Consider the following 16,855-nt stretch of genomic DNA (forward strand, 5'->3'; position numbering starts at 1 on the left):
GGCAGTATATCATTTGTCCCCAATTTAAGACCGTACTAGGGCCTGCACACATCACCTCTTAACTCCTTTAAGCTACCTTTTTGTAAACTATGTCCCAGAGCAGAGTTGCAATCTTGAAAAAAAAATGCAGATTTTGTTTAAAAAAGTTGCTCACTGAAACACAATAGGTAGTCCTCAATTTACAACAGTCCATTTAGTGAACGTTCAGTTACAACGGCACTGAAAAAAGTGGCTTATGACCGTGTTTCACACTTATAACCATTACATCATCCCCATGGTCACGTGATCAATATTAGACCACTTAGCAACAGACTCATAGGATGGTTGCAGTGTCCTGTGCCCCGTGTGCTTCCTTTTGCCACCTTCTGACAAGTGAAGTCTATGAGGAAGTCAGACTCACTTAACAACCGTGTTACCAACTTAACAACTGCAATGATTCACTTAGCACCTTGTTTGCCTTAACTTTTGGGCTCAATTGTCATCGTAAGTGGAGAGATACCTGTATTTTATTTTCAAAGGTGAAGCAGTGCATTGCCCTACTTAATACAGATAGTCCTTGGCTTACAACAGTTCATTTGGCGACCGTTCAAAGTTACAAAGTATCTTATGATCATTTTTCATACTTATGACCATTGCAGCATCCCCATGGTCATGTGATGTACATTCAGTTGCTTGACAACCAACTCACATTTATAACGGTTGCACTGTCCTGGGGTCATGCAATACATTTCACCGATTTAACAACCACAGTGATTCACTTAACAAACGTGGAAAGAAAAGTTGTAAAAAGGGTCAAAACTGAACAAATGTTCTCACTTAGCAATATAAATGTTGGGCTCAGTTGTGGTCATAAGTTGAGGACTACCTGTATATCTTATGGCAATCTTGAATAATGACGAGTAGTGGTTCAGTTTTATGCAGTCTTGCACATAAGGAAACCTAAAGGTAAATTTATTTTTAAAACAATATAGTTAAATAAGTGGCTCTGGCTAAAGACGCTGAGCTTGTTGATTAGAAAGGTCGGCGGTTCAAATCCCTAGCATTGTTTGTTCTTCAGAAATAAAGAGTAGGAACTAATTACAGAATTGGGAATAATTTTAACTAGCTACATTTGAAGATGCTGAGTTTATGATGAAAAATTAAATACAAATATAGAGAAATGAAAATAAAAAAATAATTGGCTTCTGGTCAATTTAGTGTAAAAATTTACCTGGCTAACTGCTAGTCTGCATGTTGAAACTGCTATAGTTTATTCTGAAGAAAGATGGGGGGGGGGGGAAATTGTGTAGGATGAAATGTCAGTAGAGAAAAATAGAGTTTTGCATGGATGGAAAGAACCGCCCTCCCCCACATTTTAGCTTCTTATTACACACAACACACCCGCGATTTCAATATACAGCTACACATATTTCTTACCATTAGGCAGTGTGGAACCAATAACTTATTGTTTAAAACAATATGACAACCATTAAAACAAAATAACCAAGCTAAATAATCTCTCCATGATTTTTTAAAACCAGGAAATTGTTATACTTCTTCCCTTGCTTTAATTTCAGTTTTGAGGAGGTATCTAAAACACAACAAAACAAAAAACCAAAGAAGGCAATAAGAATAAAATCCACAAATCAACTTGTTCAAATCGCTCATCTTTTTCGAACTGTTCCATAATTAAAAATGTTGGGTTAAGATGATAATACTGTACTATACAGTTCCTGTTTCTGCTTCCAAAAATCCCTCAGTAGAAATTAAGTTCTATGAAGCTCATCTTTTATTATGGATTTGACACTTCCTCCAGCCACTGATTACCTGGGTGTTTCAACTTTCAGCAAAGACAGAAAACTAGTGGTGTAGCTCCAATTGGACCCTCCCAACAATGTCCATTATCTAGAAGCAACGTGATTGAGAGAAAATTAGTCATCGTGATGTACTATATACTTTTGACAGGAAATACATGTCCACTATGGGCCAAGATATCTGGTTAGAGAGATATTTATTTGCCAAGCATAGATCAATTCTTTTTATTTCCTCTAAGTAGTACTTGTGCGTCACCATTCCTATGCTTTCTGTTAGGATACATGCCTTCACCATGATTTAATAAGCTTAATAAGAAAGTTGTAGAAACTCAACAAATGCTTTTGTAGTTTTCAAATGACCCAGTAAAGGGATTGCTGTGATGAAGATTCTGAACATTGTCTCACCTCATGGTAAATCCAAATTTTCTTGTTCTTTACCACTTGGTAGGCATCTGAAGAACTTTTTATCCAGGAGATTGAGGACACATTTATTTGAATATATGCTTTTGTGATCATAGTTACAGACCAGCAAAATGAATGTTGCAATATTTGCTTGAGGATTCTCATTTATACACACCTAACAAAAACCAGTTATTGCACAGTATCTAATTTAAAAATAGTTGACCGTAGCTGTATAGGATGTGAAAAGAACCTGTAGATGTCACTCTAGATCTGTTCTCTGTTACAAGGATAATTACCACCTATAGGTATTGTAAGAAAAGACAGCCTAAAATCAGCCTAAAACCTTTTCACACTAGCAAGTTTTATTAAAAGGCTCAAGCTTTTATATACTACTACAGCTTGAGAATGACATCCTGCCCTTATAGTGGAGGTTTTATGTGACTTCATCTTCCCCCATCTGGTTTATGCTGTGTAAAAACAGAGAAATTCCCCCCACCCCACCCCCACACCTACAGACAAGGGATTGAGTGGGTGGACGTCATATAAAACCTCCTACATGAGGGCAGGAGGTGTCATAAGACCCATAGCAATCTGGTCTGACAGCATAAGAAAAGAAGATGGACTGTATATATCAAAAATAGGCACACATACAAAGAAAATTATAGGTCCGTTAGAGTCCAGAAGGATAATGATTACCCCATTCTCCACTATGGTCCTACTTAAATGCACTCCCAATTCAGCTCCAAGATTTCTTTTGATGCACTTGCAGATCAGGGGAAGGTCTTTGACTCTTTAAGACTGGTGTGATTTTGAATGGCTGCTTTTCCCAGGCAAATGTATATTGAACTGGGCAGTGGGTTACACCTGATGAGCTAAATGATCTCTTGCAATTCTAAGAGACTTTTTCCCCACCTGAATTTAACCATGGTATTAACATTCCTTAACAACTGCAGTTCCCCTCACCATCCCCACCACAACATAGCCTTCATCTTGTCCTCAGCCTGCAAGGGAATCAAACTTAAGATGCTCTAAATCTAAGCTGAACAATTTTAAAGACAGGTAGTTTTCGACTTACGATCACAATTCAGCCCAAGTTTTCTGTAAAGTGAGACATTTTTAAAGTGAATTTTGCCTTATTTTACAAACTTTCTGGCCACCATTGTTAAGTGAATCACTGCAGGTATTAAATTAGCATGAGAGTTGTTAAGTGAACCTGGTTTCCCCATTGACTTTGCTTGTCAGAAATTTGCAAAAGTTGATTCCATGACCTCAGGACACTGCAACCACCATAAATGTGAGTCAATTGCCACAAGTCTGAATTTTGATCATGTGGCCATGAGGATGCTGCAATGGTCGTAAGTGTGAAAAACGGTCATAAGTCACTTCTTCAGTGCAGTTATAACTTTGAATGGTCACTAAATGAACTGTTGTAAATTGAGACTACCTGTAGTCTCCCTATTTCCCCTATTTTAAACACCGCCCAGAGGCTACCTCAGGTGGTATAAACACTAGAATAGAATAGAATAACAGAATTGGAAGGGACCTTGGAGGTTTTCTAGTCCAACCCCTGCTGAGGCAGGAAACCCTACACCACTTCAGACAAATGGTTATCCAACATCTTCTTAAAAACTTCCAGTACTGGAGCATTTACAATTTCTGAAGGCAAGTTGTTCCACTGATTGTTTTAACAATCAGGAAATTTCTCCTTAGTTCTAAGTTGCTTCTCTCCTTCATTAGTTTCCACCCATTGCTTCTTGTCCTACCCTCAGATGCTTTGGAGAATAGCTTGACTCCCTCTTCTTTGTGGCTGTTCCTGAGATATTGGAACACTGCTATCATCTCCCCTAGTCCTTCTTTTCATTAAATTAGACATATCCAGTTCCTGCAACCGTTCTTCATATATTTTAGTTTCCAGTCCCCTAGTCATCTTTGTGCTCTTCTCTGCACTCTTTCTAGATTCTCCACATCTTTTCTACATCGTGGTGACCAAAACTGAATGCAGTATTCCAAGTGTGGCCTTACCAAGGGATTATCAAGTGGTATTAACACTTCATGTGATCTTGATTCTATCCCTCTATTTATGCAGCCTAGAACTGTGTTGGCTTTTTTGGCAGCTGCTGCACATTGTTGGCTCATATTTAAGTGATTGTCCACTAGAACTCCAAGATCCCTCTCACAGTCACCACTATTAAGCCAGGTACCACCTAAACTGTACCTGTGCATTTAGTTTTTCTTGCCTAAATGTAGAACCTTACTCTTTTCACCATTGAATTTCATTTTATAATATAAGCCATTATACCTATTTGGTGAGAAGCAAACTCTCCAGGAGGAGGTGTGAACTAGGGTGTTTAGTAGGTGATTGAAGCTGATGCAAACGCACTTCAGAACCTCTAATCCACAGTTAGCCTTCTCTGCCTCCCCCCCCCCCCCAATTTTGCTGTCCTGGTACCAACCAAAGCCTTAAACAGAAGTGGAAGACACCTTTCAATGGACAATTTTTGAACTCTTACAGAAAAAGGGAACATCTATATTTTAAAGCCTTCACAAGATCTTGAATTATTTTTCACCTCTTAAAGTGAGAACTCAGACTGAGAAAATATACAGGCAGTCTTTGACCACAACTGATCCCCAAATTTCTGTTGCTAAATGAGACAGTTGTTAAGTGTGCTTTGTTCCTTTTTATGTCTGTTCTTGACATAGTGAATCACTGCAGTTTTTAAGTTTGTATACGGTTGTTAACTGAAACTATGTTCCCCATTGACTTTGCTGGTCAGAAGAGTACAAAAGGGAGTCATATGACCCCGGGACACTGTCATCGTCATCATCCTAAATATGAACCATTTCCCAAGTGTCAGAATTTTGACCATGGGGATGTTGTAAGTGTGAAAATGGTCAGAAATCACCTTTTTTCAGTGCCATGGTAACCTTGAATGGTTTGTAAATGAATTTTGTGCATTCTGGTCTATATATCTGACTTCCTTGCCTGGTTTTTCCAAAACTGTAACCAGTGAAGATTTATCTGTAAATCATTTATTTGCTCCATGTGGAGGGGATTCAAGACAGCTTCTCTGTATGCAGCTTCACAAATATTTCTATAATTTTGGCTTAAGTGGTGACACCTGAGATATTTAGCAGTGGCTTGAAGTGGAAATGAATGCAAGCTAGGAGTTCCTCAAACTCAATACAGTCACTCTTCATCCAGGTCCAATACTCCCCTGTTGTTCTGGAGTCACTCAATTGCACATCTATTTCATCAATTTACCCATTTTCAGAATCACCATGCTAGGTGAAATAAATTATGTGAGGAGGCAGGAATTAAATATACAGGCTGTCTGTCAAAGCAGAGACTGTTCAAAAGCTCTCCTTGGCTGCTTCATCTTCCTTGAGAGACCAGCAGCAATATTCTGATGCAATATTATTTTTCTCTTTCAGGGAAGAGGAAAATAACTTCTTAGTGACCTCTGGCAACTGGTTCTACATTTATTTATTTTTAGGATAGCTTGTCTTCCTGGGATTTTCAAACTAGTTTTTCTCTCCCTCTTTTGTTACCCTCTCTTTTCTCTTTAGCCACACTGGAAATTATAATCATTATAGATTCTGTTGACTCTTTTCATCCCACAGTAGATAAATGTTAAGGCATATCTTAAAAACTCCTGCGTGGCATCTGATCGTTTGCTTTATACTCACTAAAGAAACAATTCACTGTCCTCCACTTAGTTTGGCCAATCAGAATTGCACAATTACAGCTGGATTGTGGTGTAGGGAGCCGAGGTGGTGCAGTGGTTAGGGTGCAGTACTGAAGGCCACTACAGCTGACTGTTATCTGCAGCTCAGCGGTTCTAATCTCACCGGCTCAAGGTTAACTCAGCCTTCCATCCTTCCGAGGTAGGTGAAATGAGGACCCAGACTGTGGGGGCGATATGCTGACTCTGTAAACCGCTTAGAGAGGGTTGAAAGCCCTATGAAGCGGTATATAAGTCTAACTGCTATTGCTATTGCTATTGTGTTAATTGGGAGATGTTTTTCTCAGTGGCTGGTGATACGTTGGAAAAGGAAACAAAACTAGAGGACTCAACCAATCATTTTGTTTATCATAATGTTCATATATAATCAGGGCTTGAAGACCTCCAAGATTCCTTCCAACTCTGTTATGCTATTTGTGATTCTATTTGTGATTCAGGACACTGCCATTCATCATTGACTCAAAGCAGATCTGAGGGCGGAAGAATAGGGTTGGTCAGCTGGGAAAATAAATTTTATACTGATGCTTGCCCATCTACTCAAGGAGGGGTGTAAATGAAGGGGAAATGCCCTATGACTAACCAGCAGACCCATAACTTATTACTCAGCCCTATAAAATGGGATAAACAAAGCAATGGTTGCATGACAAAGAAATTTAACATGATCTTGGTTACTACTTGAACGGTAAGGAAAGGTTTTTGAAAGGAAATAGATGAATGGATGATAAAGAAATTTATTTTAATAGATGGATGGATGATAAAGAAATTGTCATCTATCAGCCGAATGGCACTGTGCAAGTCTATCACCCCAGAAGAGATGTTTTGTGAAAACAAGAATAGTAACTTACAAACATAAGAAATAATCACATGATTCTTTTACGACATTCTGAGACTCACCTAGCAATTCTGCAATAAAGGCCTCACTTTCATTTCTTCATTCCCTATAATTTTCTCCTTCTTGGTGCTACTACTACGTTGACCAACAGTTCCCTTATCCCCAGCCAGATAACTGAACACGACAGGATAAATGTATCAGGAAGGTTCCCTTAATGAAAATAATTGATCTTCCTTCTCCCACCAAAGAAATACAGCCATTGGTTCAGTTCAGTTTCTCATCGTTTGTTTTCAGACAAGTAGTAATTCCACCAAAGCCTAACTAGTAATATCTATATTACAACACTTGAAAAAAGAATCTATACTCTTAAATTGTAGATTGCCTTCTGAACAAATCTATTTTCCATCCAGATCATTTTTATTTTTATTTACTTTATATTCCTGCAAGCTTTTGATATTGAATAATTGTAATTGAAGGATGGAATGGCCTTGAGGTACATAAGGAAGAGATGTTACCAAGACAAGACTTAAATGAAAGAAATCTGAGTCGGGGCAGATCTGTAATCCAAGAAAACGTCTAAGTCTAAGACTTTTCCTAATTCTCATAAAGGAAGTGAGGAGAAGCGAAATACATTTAAACTTGCAAGGTTCTATTATTATCTCAATAAATGTTATATTGGTCTGCATTCCTTTGGCTTTCTGGTGTGATCTACTTTAAATAATTGACAGTAATTACATTGAGCTAATCATCTTCAATAAACTTTGTTGCTGGCTATTACATTTCCTTTTTTCTTAAGTTCTAAAATAAATTTTGATTGTGTTGATTGATGATGCTCTTTTAAAAGCTATTTTGGTTGTATTAGTAGAAAAATAAGAAATAATGATTGCAAATAGGCTGTTTTGGCCCAGAGGCTTTCCACACATGGAAGGGATTATAATTTCACTGACTCTCCCTCCTTCCCTTGCAATTTTATACATTCTTCTCCTGCCTATGTTATCCTGAATCATCTTTGATCCCTCCAAACAGTTTTGGAAACTACAGATGTTTAGGAAGTTGTTAGCAGGTAGCATTTGCTTTCACGATTAGAGCTCAGTGGAGGTTTAGATTAAGGACAATAATAAAATAATCAACCAACTCTTTTTGGCAAAACTTCTTTATTTATTTACATTTTTAAGACAAAAAGAAATTGCCCTACATTTTCAACTTTAACAGAGAGTTATTAGCATGAGAAATTTAAACTTTAAATTACACAAACATTATTTAGATTGATGATCTGACTAAATGGATACAAATTCTTGTTCAGTTGTTGATTTGTAAAATTTATGCCCTACCTTTTCTGGAAGACTATGCACAAAATTCCCTTCTTGAATTCTGGGTTTAGAGACCATGATGGACGTAACTCTGCAAACTTCTATAGTTGTGGGTGGCCATAAATCTGGGTCTTCAGAGTTCGATATTTTAACCATTATGTTACCTTTTTAATATTACTAAAAGCCCAGAATTTTTATCAGCTGCTTTGTGTGAAACAGTCAGCTGAATCTGACATGAAATGAAATGCTACTTGGATCACCATAACACTGGACAAAGATCTCATCTTGAACAAATGGGGCCACACTACTTAAAGTTATCCATCACACCTCTGCTTGAAAAATTTTTTGGATAAAATTACTGTATTCAAAGAAAAAATGTTTCTCATTCTCAGCTATGCTGGACCCACAAGCTTAGTCTCGGCATTGCCTATATCCGTGATGGCGAACCTATGGCACGCATGCCACAGGTGGTACATGGAGCCATATTTGATGGCATGCCAGCTGTCAGCTCTGGCGCTTTAGGAAAGCCTCCAGGGGGCTTTCCTGAAGCCTGGGGAGGGCGAAAAACGGCCCCAATGGGCCAACCGGAAGATTGGAAATAATCCATTTCTGGCTTCTGGAGGGCCTCCAGGGGAGACCGTTTCACCCTCCCCAGGCTTCAGGAAAGCCTCCGGAGCCTGGGGAGAGGCCGCACATGCATGCACCAGGGGCTGTCATGTGCATGGGCAGGTGGGTGGGGAAATTGAGTGGGCATGCATGCGTGCACAATAGCACGCATGCATGTGTCCAATTTTGGCACGCTGAAAGAAAAAGGTTTGCCATCACTGCCCTATATGATCAAGGCCTATTCCTAGCACTAGAGTAAGGGAACGAATGGTCTTTGTTGCAGAGATCCAATATCCAATCCAGTGCCTTGTTATCACTGTAGAGCAATTGACAACACTGGGCAATCAACTTGATTCCTATTTTATTTGAGCTCAGATATATTGGTTTTGATTAGCTGCAGTATGTTGTCAATTATTTCTATTTCAATATGTCTATTTGTATGCCAAACACAATCAATTTACATCAGAAAATTATTATTTATATCATAAAGGAACAAAATCATAACTCAAGTCCAATTATGCTTCATGTATTTTAAAGCAATGGAAAAAGCACATTGGTGCCATTCATAAATTATAAAGCATATATGTATTTTGTACATGCATCTGAATATAATGTTCAATGATAATCCATCCTTGTTTTTGCAACTTCTGTCTATACCAGATGTCTGTGCAATGTTCTGGATTATAAACTGCATCAGAATAGCTAAGTGGGGATTATGGGACTATATCTAGAGCACTATAGGATGGGAAAATTGCTTTAGAAATATCATTAAAACAAAGAAGATATTTTATGCCTGAAGATTGTGATGAGTGCAAAGATATACTAATTCAGTTCATTTTATAAACACTTCATAAAGGAAAAAAAATTTCTCACATTGCAAAGAAAATTGGAAGGAGTGAGAAAAAGTTTGGTCACTTGTATATTTTCAATATTGATTAATTCAAACATATATTGAAAAATAGCACTCCACATTAGCTATAAGTATTTTCCTCAATGTGAGAATTCTGAAAATTTCAATTCTAAAAATTATTTCAATACTTTTTAAGGCTGTATCTAAAAAAAAATATTCACAATGACATAGTCATTACCATTACTGGAATACAGATTTGCCTAAATGCAAACAAAACATATAAAACTGTGGTCTAAACATCAGTGCTTAAATCAATTTTGGGAATGCAAAGAAGTTAAAAAAACACAGAAAGGTTACACTGGATAAATGAATTTAACTATATTTCATATCAGAGATGTTTCATATAAGAGAAACAGCTAACCAGCCTTGCAAACCCATTAATTTTTTTCTTGGAAATAAGTCCCATTGCAACTTATTCCTATTGCTATTTCTGTAAGACTCAAAAATTGGTATATAATTCTTGATGAAGAAATTAAATTACTTTGGAGTTTTAGTGGGTTTCAAAACAAATGAACAGAAAGCAACACATGTTAAGAATGTGACTTTTCAATATTATAAATATTGACAAGAAAATCAGGTTTCAAGGTGAAGAAAAGGGTTAAATATCTTGGAGTTGAATTGACAAATCTAAATTGTTTCAAAGCAATTTTGCACCTGTGTGGAATGATATAAAAAAAGATCTATTAAGATGGGGTAGTTTGCAGTTATCAATGTTGGGTAGAATCTCTTTTAATTAAGATGAAGATTTTACAAGAGATGTTATTTTTATTTCAGATTTTATTGATACTGACAACCAATACTCCATTTAAACTATGGCAGAAGGGCATTTCTAAATTTATATGGCAAGGAAAAAGACCAAGAATTAGATATAAACTACTGCAAAATACTCAAGAAAGAGGAAGTTTGAGTTTACCAGATTTGAAACTATACTTTGATGCCTGCTTGAATGCGTTTGGATGAAAGAGTGGGTGACTCTTCAAAAGAAGAGATTATTTGAATTAAAGAGCCATGAACTAAGACATGGATGGCATACCTACTTATGACATCAGTTAAAATGTTGATTTCAAGAATTACTTTGTTAGACATGCTAGATCCAAGGATTTGGAACAAATCTAAAACAAGTTTCTCTACAAAGGTACCTCTTTGGGCATCATCCCAGGAAGTTTTTTTCAGAAAAAAAAAAACAAACCAAGGTGAGGCCAGACTGGTGGACATGGTCAAATAATACTTTTTAATCAAAGTGAGCCTACCCTTAAATCACAAAAAGAGTGGGAGTCAGAAGGATGTGTCTGTCAATGATTTACATATTTAGAACTGAAAGAAAGGTTTACATTAGATTTTTAAAGTTATGTGTTTGACATTTTAAAAACTGAATTTGAAATTGTACTGTGTGTTAAGGATGAACATGTTATTGCCAAATTCTATAAATCGCCACTGAAATTAAATTTGGAGAATGAAGATGTAATGTATTGCATGATTTAATGGGAAAAGAATTTTGGGTACAATATAGTGCTTGCTTGAACAGTGGGAAAACATATGGACAAATGGTTTAAAATTTACATTAAATTATAATTAATTTAATTTAATAAATTTTATAAAATGAGGTACTATTTGTGTTTAACACCGAATAAATTGTTAAAGATATAGAAAGATATTTCAAAAGTATATCAGAAATGTAAATGCAAAGAAGGGACATTTTACCATATTTAGGGGACTTGTGATAAAGCAAAGAAGTATTGGAGTAAAATTTATATTTAATTCAGAAGATAGTTAAAATGAAAATAAAAATTAAACCAAAGATTTTTCTTTTGGGCTTAATGGACAAAAAACTTGAAAAAAATTCTGGAATCTTCCTGTTATGTATGTTGATAGCAGCAAGAATCCTTTATGCACATAAATGGAAAGATAGTTTAATTATATTGGATAAATGGCTGGAAAAACTGATAAAATCAGCAGAGATGGCTAAATTGACTTGTCTAATCAAAGAAAGGAACATATCCAAGTTTGTTTTTACTTGGAAACTTCTGGATTTTGTGCTTGAAAAAAAAGTTAAATACTTTTTTCTTTTCCCTTCCCTCTTTTCCCACTTTCATTTGTCTTTTATACTTAGATAAATTTAATACAAGTATTAAAAAAAGAAATTCAAGGATGGGTGGTCACTTTTTCAGGGACTGTCATAACTGTTTAAAGTATGCTATCAAAATTACTTCCGATGGAATTTAGGAACTCATCATCTTGGGTGCTGTAAGTATCAAAATTTGATATATTTATGGTGTTTGGATTGCTGGCCAATCCTGAATCATTAAGGCTAGCCAAATAATGAAAATTTTGTGTCTCAAAAATATTGGACATAGAGGTCAAAGATAAGCTAGAAGTGGTTACTGTTGATATGGCAGGAGGGAACAATGGTTGGACTTTCTTCCTGTGGTTGCTTGGATTTAAAGCTTGAACGAAAGATGACTTTTCTAAGTTAACATCTGAGCATCTGGAGTCTTCCATTTCCATGCTAATGTCACTGGACACTGCAGCATTTTCTACATGAATAGACTGGCTGTCAACAGTGCTGGGGACATTCCGAATTTCTTGCTGAGACACTGATGGTGAAGGTGATGATGATGACATTGTTGACTCATGATCATTCATTATTCCAAAGAATCCTTGATAAATGTTCCCCTCTTTCTGATTGGCCCAGTTCAGACTCTTCTCCTGTCCAAGACATGGAGAGCTAACATTCTGCACTGTAGGATGCAACGTATCACCCACGTTTCTTTGTTGCAGCAAAACATTTAGAGGTGAAACAGAGGAATGCCAGCAAGATGGCAGAACCCCATCCTGCTTAACGGACTCTGTCATTTGAAAAGGTGGACCAGGATGTCCATTGGGACTTAAGTGGTTTAAAGGAGGAGAATAATATGACTGCAAGGAAGGGATGCTTGCAGATGTTTTCTGCAGTGGGATGGCTGTTTCAATCATTGAGCAATATAGATTTGGTTCTGTGAAAAAAAGTCATCATTGATTAGAAAAGTCTTACTACAACATATATTCCAGCGGTAGTATACTTTATCAGACTTTTGATCTATCTAGCCATGTCTTTTAGGCACTAGAATTATATTTTTCTACCCCAAGTTGGAGGTGCTACAAACTGAACTTGGAACTTCCTGTATGCAGGGTTTTGACAGTCCACCATGAGGACCACAAAAAGGTCTCCTTGAAAATCCATCACCATTACACACACAAAGTGCTCAGGGCACACAGCTGTATTACACTTAACCTGGTAGCCTACCTTCTTATAACTCCAAGCCAGTATAGATATGATAGTTTATAACTTTAAGAACTGTAATCCAATACATCTGGAGGCTACAAGATCAGTAGAAGTCTCCTGTACAGCATTCATTCTAGCTTTCTTCTCCTTTATATATATATGACAAGAAATTCATGGGAAAAAGAAAGATGTAGATTCCCCGAAGCAGTTTTTTAAAAAGCTATTTTTAATTTTCATTTGTCTCCCACCTTTTAATCCAGAACAATCCCAGTGGCAAGGTCTCTTACAGCATGGGAACTAAGAAAAAAAACTCATATACAACCTGATGTATATTCTGTCCAGTAGTGAATAGAGAGGTGTAGAAGTGTAAAATGCATGGCTTTTCTGATCCAGACATAAATGGTTTAATAGAGTTAGGGTTATGGAAAAAGCCAAGGAGGCCGGTAGCCAAAATTGGGCAGGGAGAGAGGAAATGAAAAAATGCTCAGAAGGTCAGGGAGCAAGGGGATCAGTGGGCTATGTTGTCTTGGGTTATTGACTGCAGCAGTAGCTGAATGGACTGAAAGCTCTAGGAAAATTAGGGTAGTGGGATTGAGTTTTGGACGGCAGTAGCTGAGAAAATGGAGAGAAAGTGGTGGGAAAATTGAGACAAGGACAGATGCATGGAACCCTCCAGACCTTCCGCATAGCCCTTAAAACCTGGTTGTTCCGACAGGCCTGGGGCTAAAACCACTCGAATGGTATGACTGTTGTGCTTTTTTAACAGTGTATGGTTTTCATGTTTGTAACTTGTCTGTTCCCCCCCCCCCTTTGAACTGTGAGCCGCCCTGAATCCCCTCAGGGAAAAGGGCGGCATACAAATAAAGTAAATTGAATTGAATTGAATTGAATGGAAGAAACTTTGTGGAGGTGGCTGGCCATATAAATTTGATAAATAAAGAAATAAAATAAATCAGCAGATGAGGAAGAAGGCTAGTGGGATATGCTGCACTGGAATACACTAAGTGAGGCAATGGAGAGCAGGCCAAGAGTAGAGAAGAGTGAATTCAGTGATTTACCCATGCTTGAAGGTGCTTAGAACAGGGCAGTGCAGTAATGCATTCCAACAATAGACCGGACTAGAACAGGAATTTTTAATTACCCAAATGTTGTACAGGCCTCAAAGAACTTAACTAATACAGTATACACCAAAACAGACTTTACAAAACTAAAATATTTTCTCTTTTAATGTATACCATTAAAACACTGTCATGGAAGAGATAGAAAGAAATATAGTAAAAGAGCCAGAACAAGGAAGGCATTAAAAAAAAAGAATCTACCTTTCTTAATGAATTTTCCTTCATTGCTAGCTGTCTGGAACAGAGAAGCATTAGATCTTTCATAGGCACCTGTGGAAAGAATAGTTGTTATCCTAAAGGAAATCAATCCTATGAGGATGATGATTTGATTTACCCAATATAATGAAGACTGTATTCCCCAACATATTGCATCCCCAATTACCCAATTGCAACCTGAAGTGTCTAAATCCAGCCTCTGAGTGATAAAAGAAATGGGGTCAAGAAACGTAAGAGGGAAGCATCAACATCGCTTTGGAAGTCCTTAGATTTGTAATTCCTCCCCCATAAAATATGTCCAACTCAGGAATGCAAAAGATTTTTTAAAAAAACAGCCAGTGAGAGTCAAACTCATTGAATTAAGAAGAACGAGAAGAAAATGCAGAGATGCCTTCTTGCAGCAAATCGGCAGTGAAATCTTTCTCATCCCATTCCATTTATATATGTTTAAGCCAGCCTCCAATTTTCTGTCCTCTACATTCTATCGTGTTTCAGTTTAGTAGACCTGGACACGTAAGGAGGAAACTTAGACCCTACCTAGCATTCTTCTCACTCTCAAACAAGTGAATAGATGGTATCAGTTGCAGGGGGATTCAGAGATGGAATAAATTACAGCATCACAAGTTTTGACTTAAGTATGATAACACAGGACATGGTGCAGCTTTTACTGAAAAGAAAACCCATAATGGTTTTCTAAGGCACAGACCTCTATCTCTCTACACAGGACTTCTGAGTTGAAATATTCTCCATTCAAATGACGCTAGGAAGCCTCAAGGATAAACCCAGTTTGGGAGAGAGGGGTTTCATATTAGAAGAACAAAATAAGATGGGATGAGATTTACCAGAGTCTTGAATGAGTTTTTGTAAAGCCATTGGTGACCTCTGCCTCTTTGCCTTATGGCCATAAGGATCTAAAACAGAAAGGAAAAAAACAACAGCATTTCAATTAAATATATACACATATGATGCTGTTGGGAATGTTTTCCGAAAGAGAAAGGTTTAATTGTGTGTTCTATTTGACTACAATAAAATATAGAATATTATCTTACATAGAGTTGCCTTCTTACCCAGCCTGCTATATTTGGACAGAAAATAACTCTCCAAACTTACAAGCAAAGCTTCTTCACACAATTTGCTACTTTGTTTTTGAACCTAGGGTCTTCTGTATGGGCTCTTGTTTCTTGCTCTATAAACTTACAATTTAAATATATTAGCATATGCTAGCTCCTCCCAAAGAAATTGGCAATATACTTAAAATGAAAAGCTCCCGTAATTCTCTTCTCTCTTTTGACATTTTTTTCATTAGCCCTAAGCCAGTTTTCCAATTAACTAAGCTTGCAGAGGTCCTAATGAAGAACTCTTGTTGTAATGTATTTTTTTTTAAGAGAATAAATATTTAGAGTGCTGGAAGGAAGTTTTCTAACATAAAACAAGCAGTGAGATAATTGCAAATGCTGCTTCCAAAGGCTGGCACTATTTTGGGAGATGGGAAGATTGAAGCTGTATAAAGAATTGGTAATGCCATATTCCCAACATTCAGGGAGTGAGGGAAATCTCTGTAATTAAGCAGATTTGGGGTTATCACTTCCAAGCTTTCCCCATATATGCCAATTTGGCAACTTTAAGATTTGTGGACTTTAACTCCCAGAATTCCCCAGCCAGCAACATCCCCAAAACAAGAAGGCTGGTGCCCAGTGAGAGTGAGGCTCATATTGATGTCACCCACCTAAAAGAATGCGTTGTATGTCTGCAATGCCAGCCAGGCTACCAACCTTCTCATGCTTCAGTACCTCCGTGTGGTTGACTGAAGTCTATTTTATCTGTTTTGCTTTGGTCTTTGCAAAAGTTTGTTTCCAAAAGCTTTCTCCCATCACAATTATCAATGCCTCCAAGGAGTCAACCATGTGGACAAGCCTGCTGTGTGGGCAGCCAATACGACCAGCTTTGATTCTCAAGCACAGGCAAAGGTAGATTATGGCAGTAGCTTTTAAGCAATCTTCTTCAGCCTAAACTATGCTGAACCTTAACTCTCAGCCTTTTCAGTTAGCACAAGGCCATGCTGATTGAAAATTCGGTATATGATGCTCCAGAATAATTGCAGACCACTAAGCTGGGGAAGACTAGGTCACAATATTACCATAGTAATGACAAAAAAAGAAATTGTTCCCAGATCAGAAATCTGTAAGTTCTTCTCTAAACTAGCATGGACCCTGATTTAAAAGCAGTAATTAGCCCTACCTCAACAAATGTGTATAAGAATGTACCTTTTTCATCTGGTAAATATCTAAAGTCCATAGGATCACTGACTTCCTGATCTGAGGGCCTTCGCAATTGCATCTTCACAGTCACAGGATCTGGGATATCTTTGAAAAATGGGGGCGTCCTGAAGACAATTGCTACTTGACGATGAACATCAGCTTGTGAAAAAATCCCCTTGGCTTCCCAGTCATTCATGAAGAATCTCACTTCTATATCATCTGTTCATCAGAAAGATATAAATATCACACTTAATTTTAGGAATAAAACAACAAATCATAGTTCAAAGAGTTGTTTTTTTTAGCATGAAATACCAAAAAGGATCAGTTCTGCTTTCTATATGGATTATAAATGTCATAGCAATACATCTGACACACCCATATTTGGGAAAGAATAGCATTTAGAAA

General features: G+C 37.2%; 1 protein-coding gene across 1 annotated transcript in view; it reads right to left on the reverse strand.

Annotated features, from left to right (window-relative positions):
- Window positions 1-7,905: 7,905 nt before the first annotated feature.
- Window positions 7,906-16,855, reverse strand: part of REL (REL proto-oncogene, NF-kB subunit) — a 54,050-nt gene continuing 45,100 nt past the window's right edge. The window contains exons 7-10 of the mRNA XM_014066641.2: window positions 16,457-16,669; window positions 15,035-15,103; window positions 14,178-14,246; window positions 7,906-12,589 (exon numbers count right to left, since the gene is read on the reverse strand). Of these exons, the coding sequence (XP_013922116.2) occupies window positions 11,781-12,589; window positions 14,178-14,246; window positions 15,035-15,103; window positions 16,457-16,669 (1,160 nt within the window). The 3' untranslated portion in view covers window positions 7,906-11,780. The remainder of the gene's footprint in view (window positions 12,590-14,177; window positions 14,247-15,034; window positions 15,104-16,456; window positions 16,670-16,855) is intronic.

The sequence above is a fragment of the Thamnophis sirtalis genome, unplaced genomic scaffold, assembly GCF_051295495.1.
Source record: "Thamnophis sirtalis isolate CommonGarterSnake01/CBP01778 unplaced genomic scaffold, rThaSir2_p1.2 scaffold_6, whole genome shotgun sequence".
Lineage (NCBI taxonomy): Eukaryota > Metazoa > Chordata > Lepidosauria > Squamata > Natricidae > Thamnophis > Thamnophis sirtalis.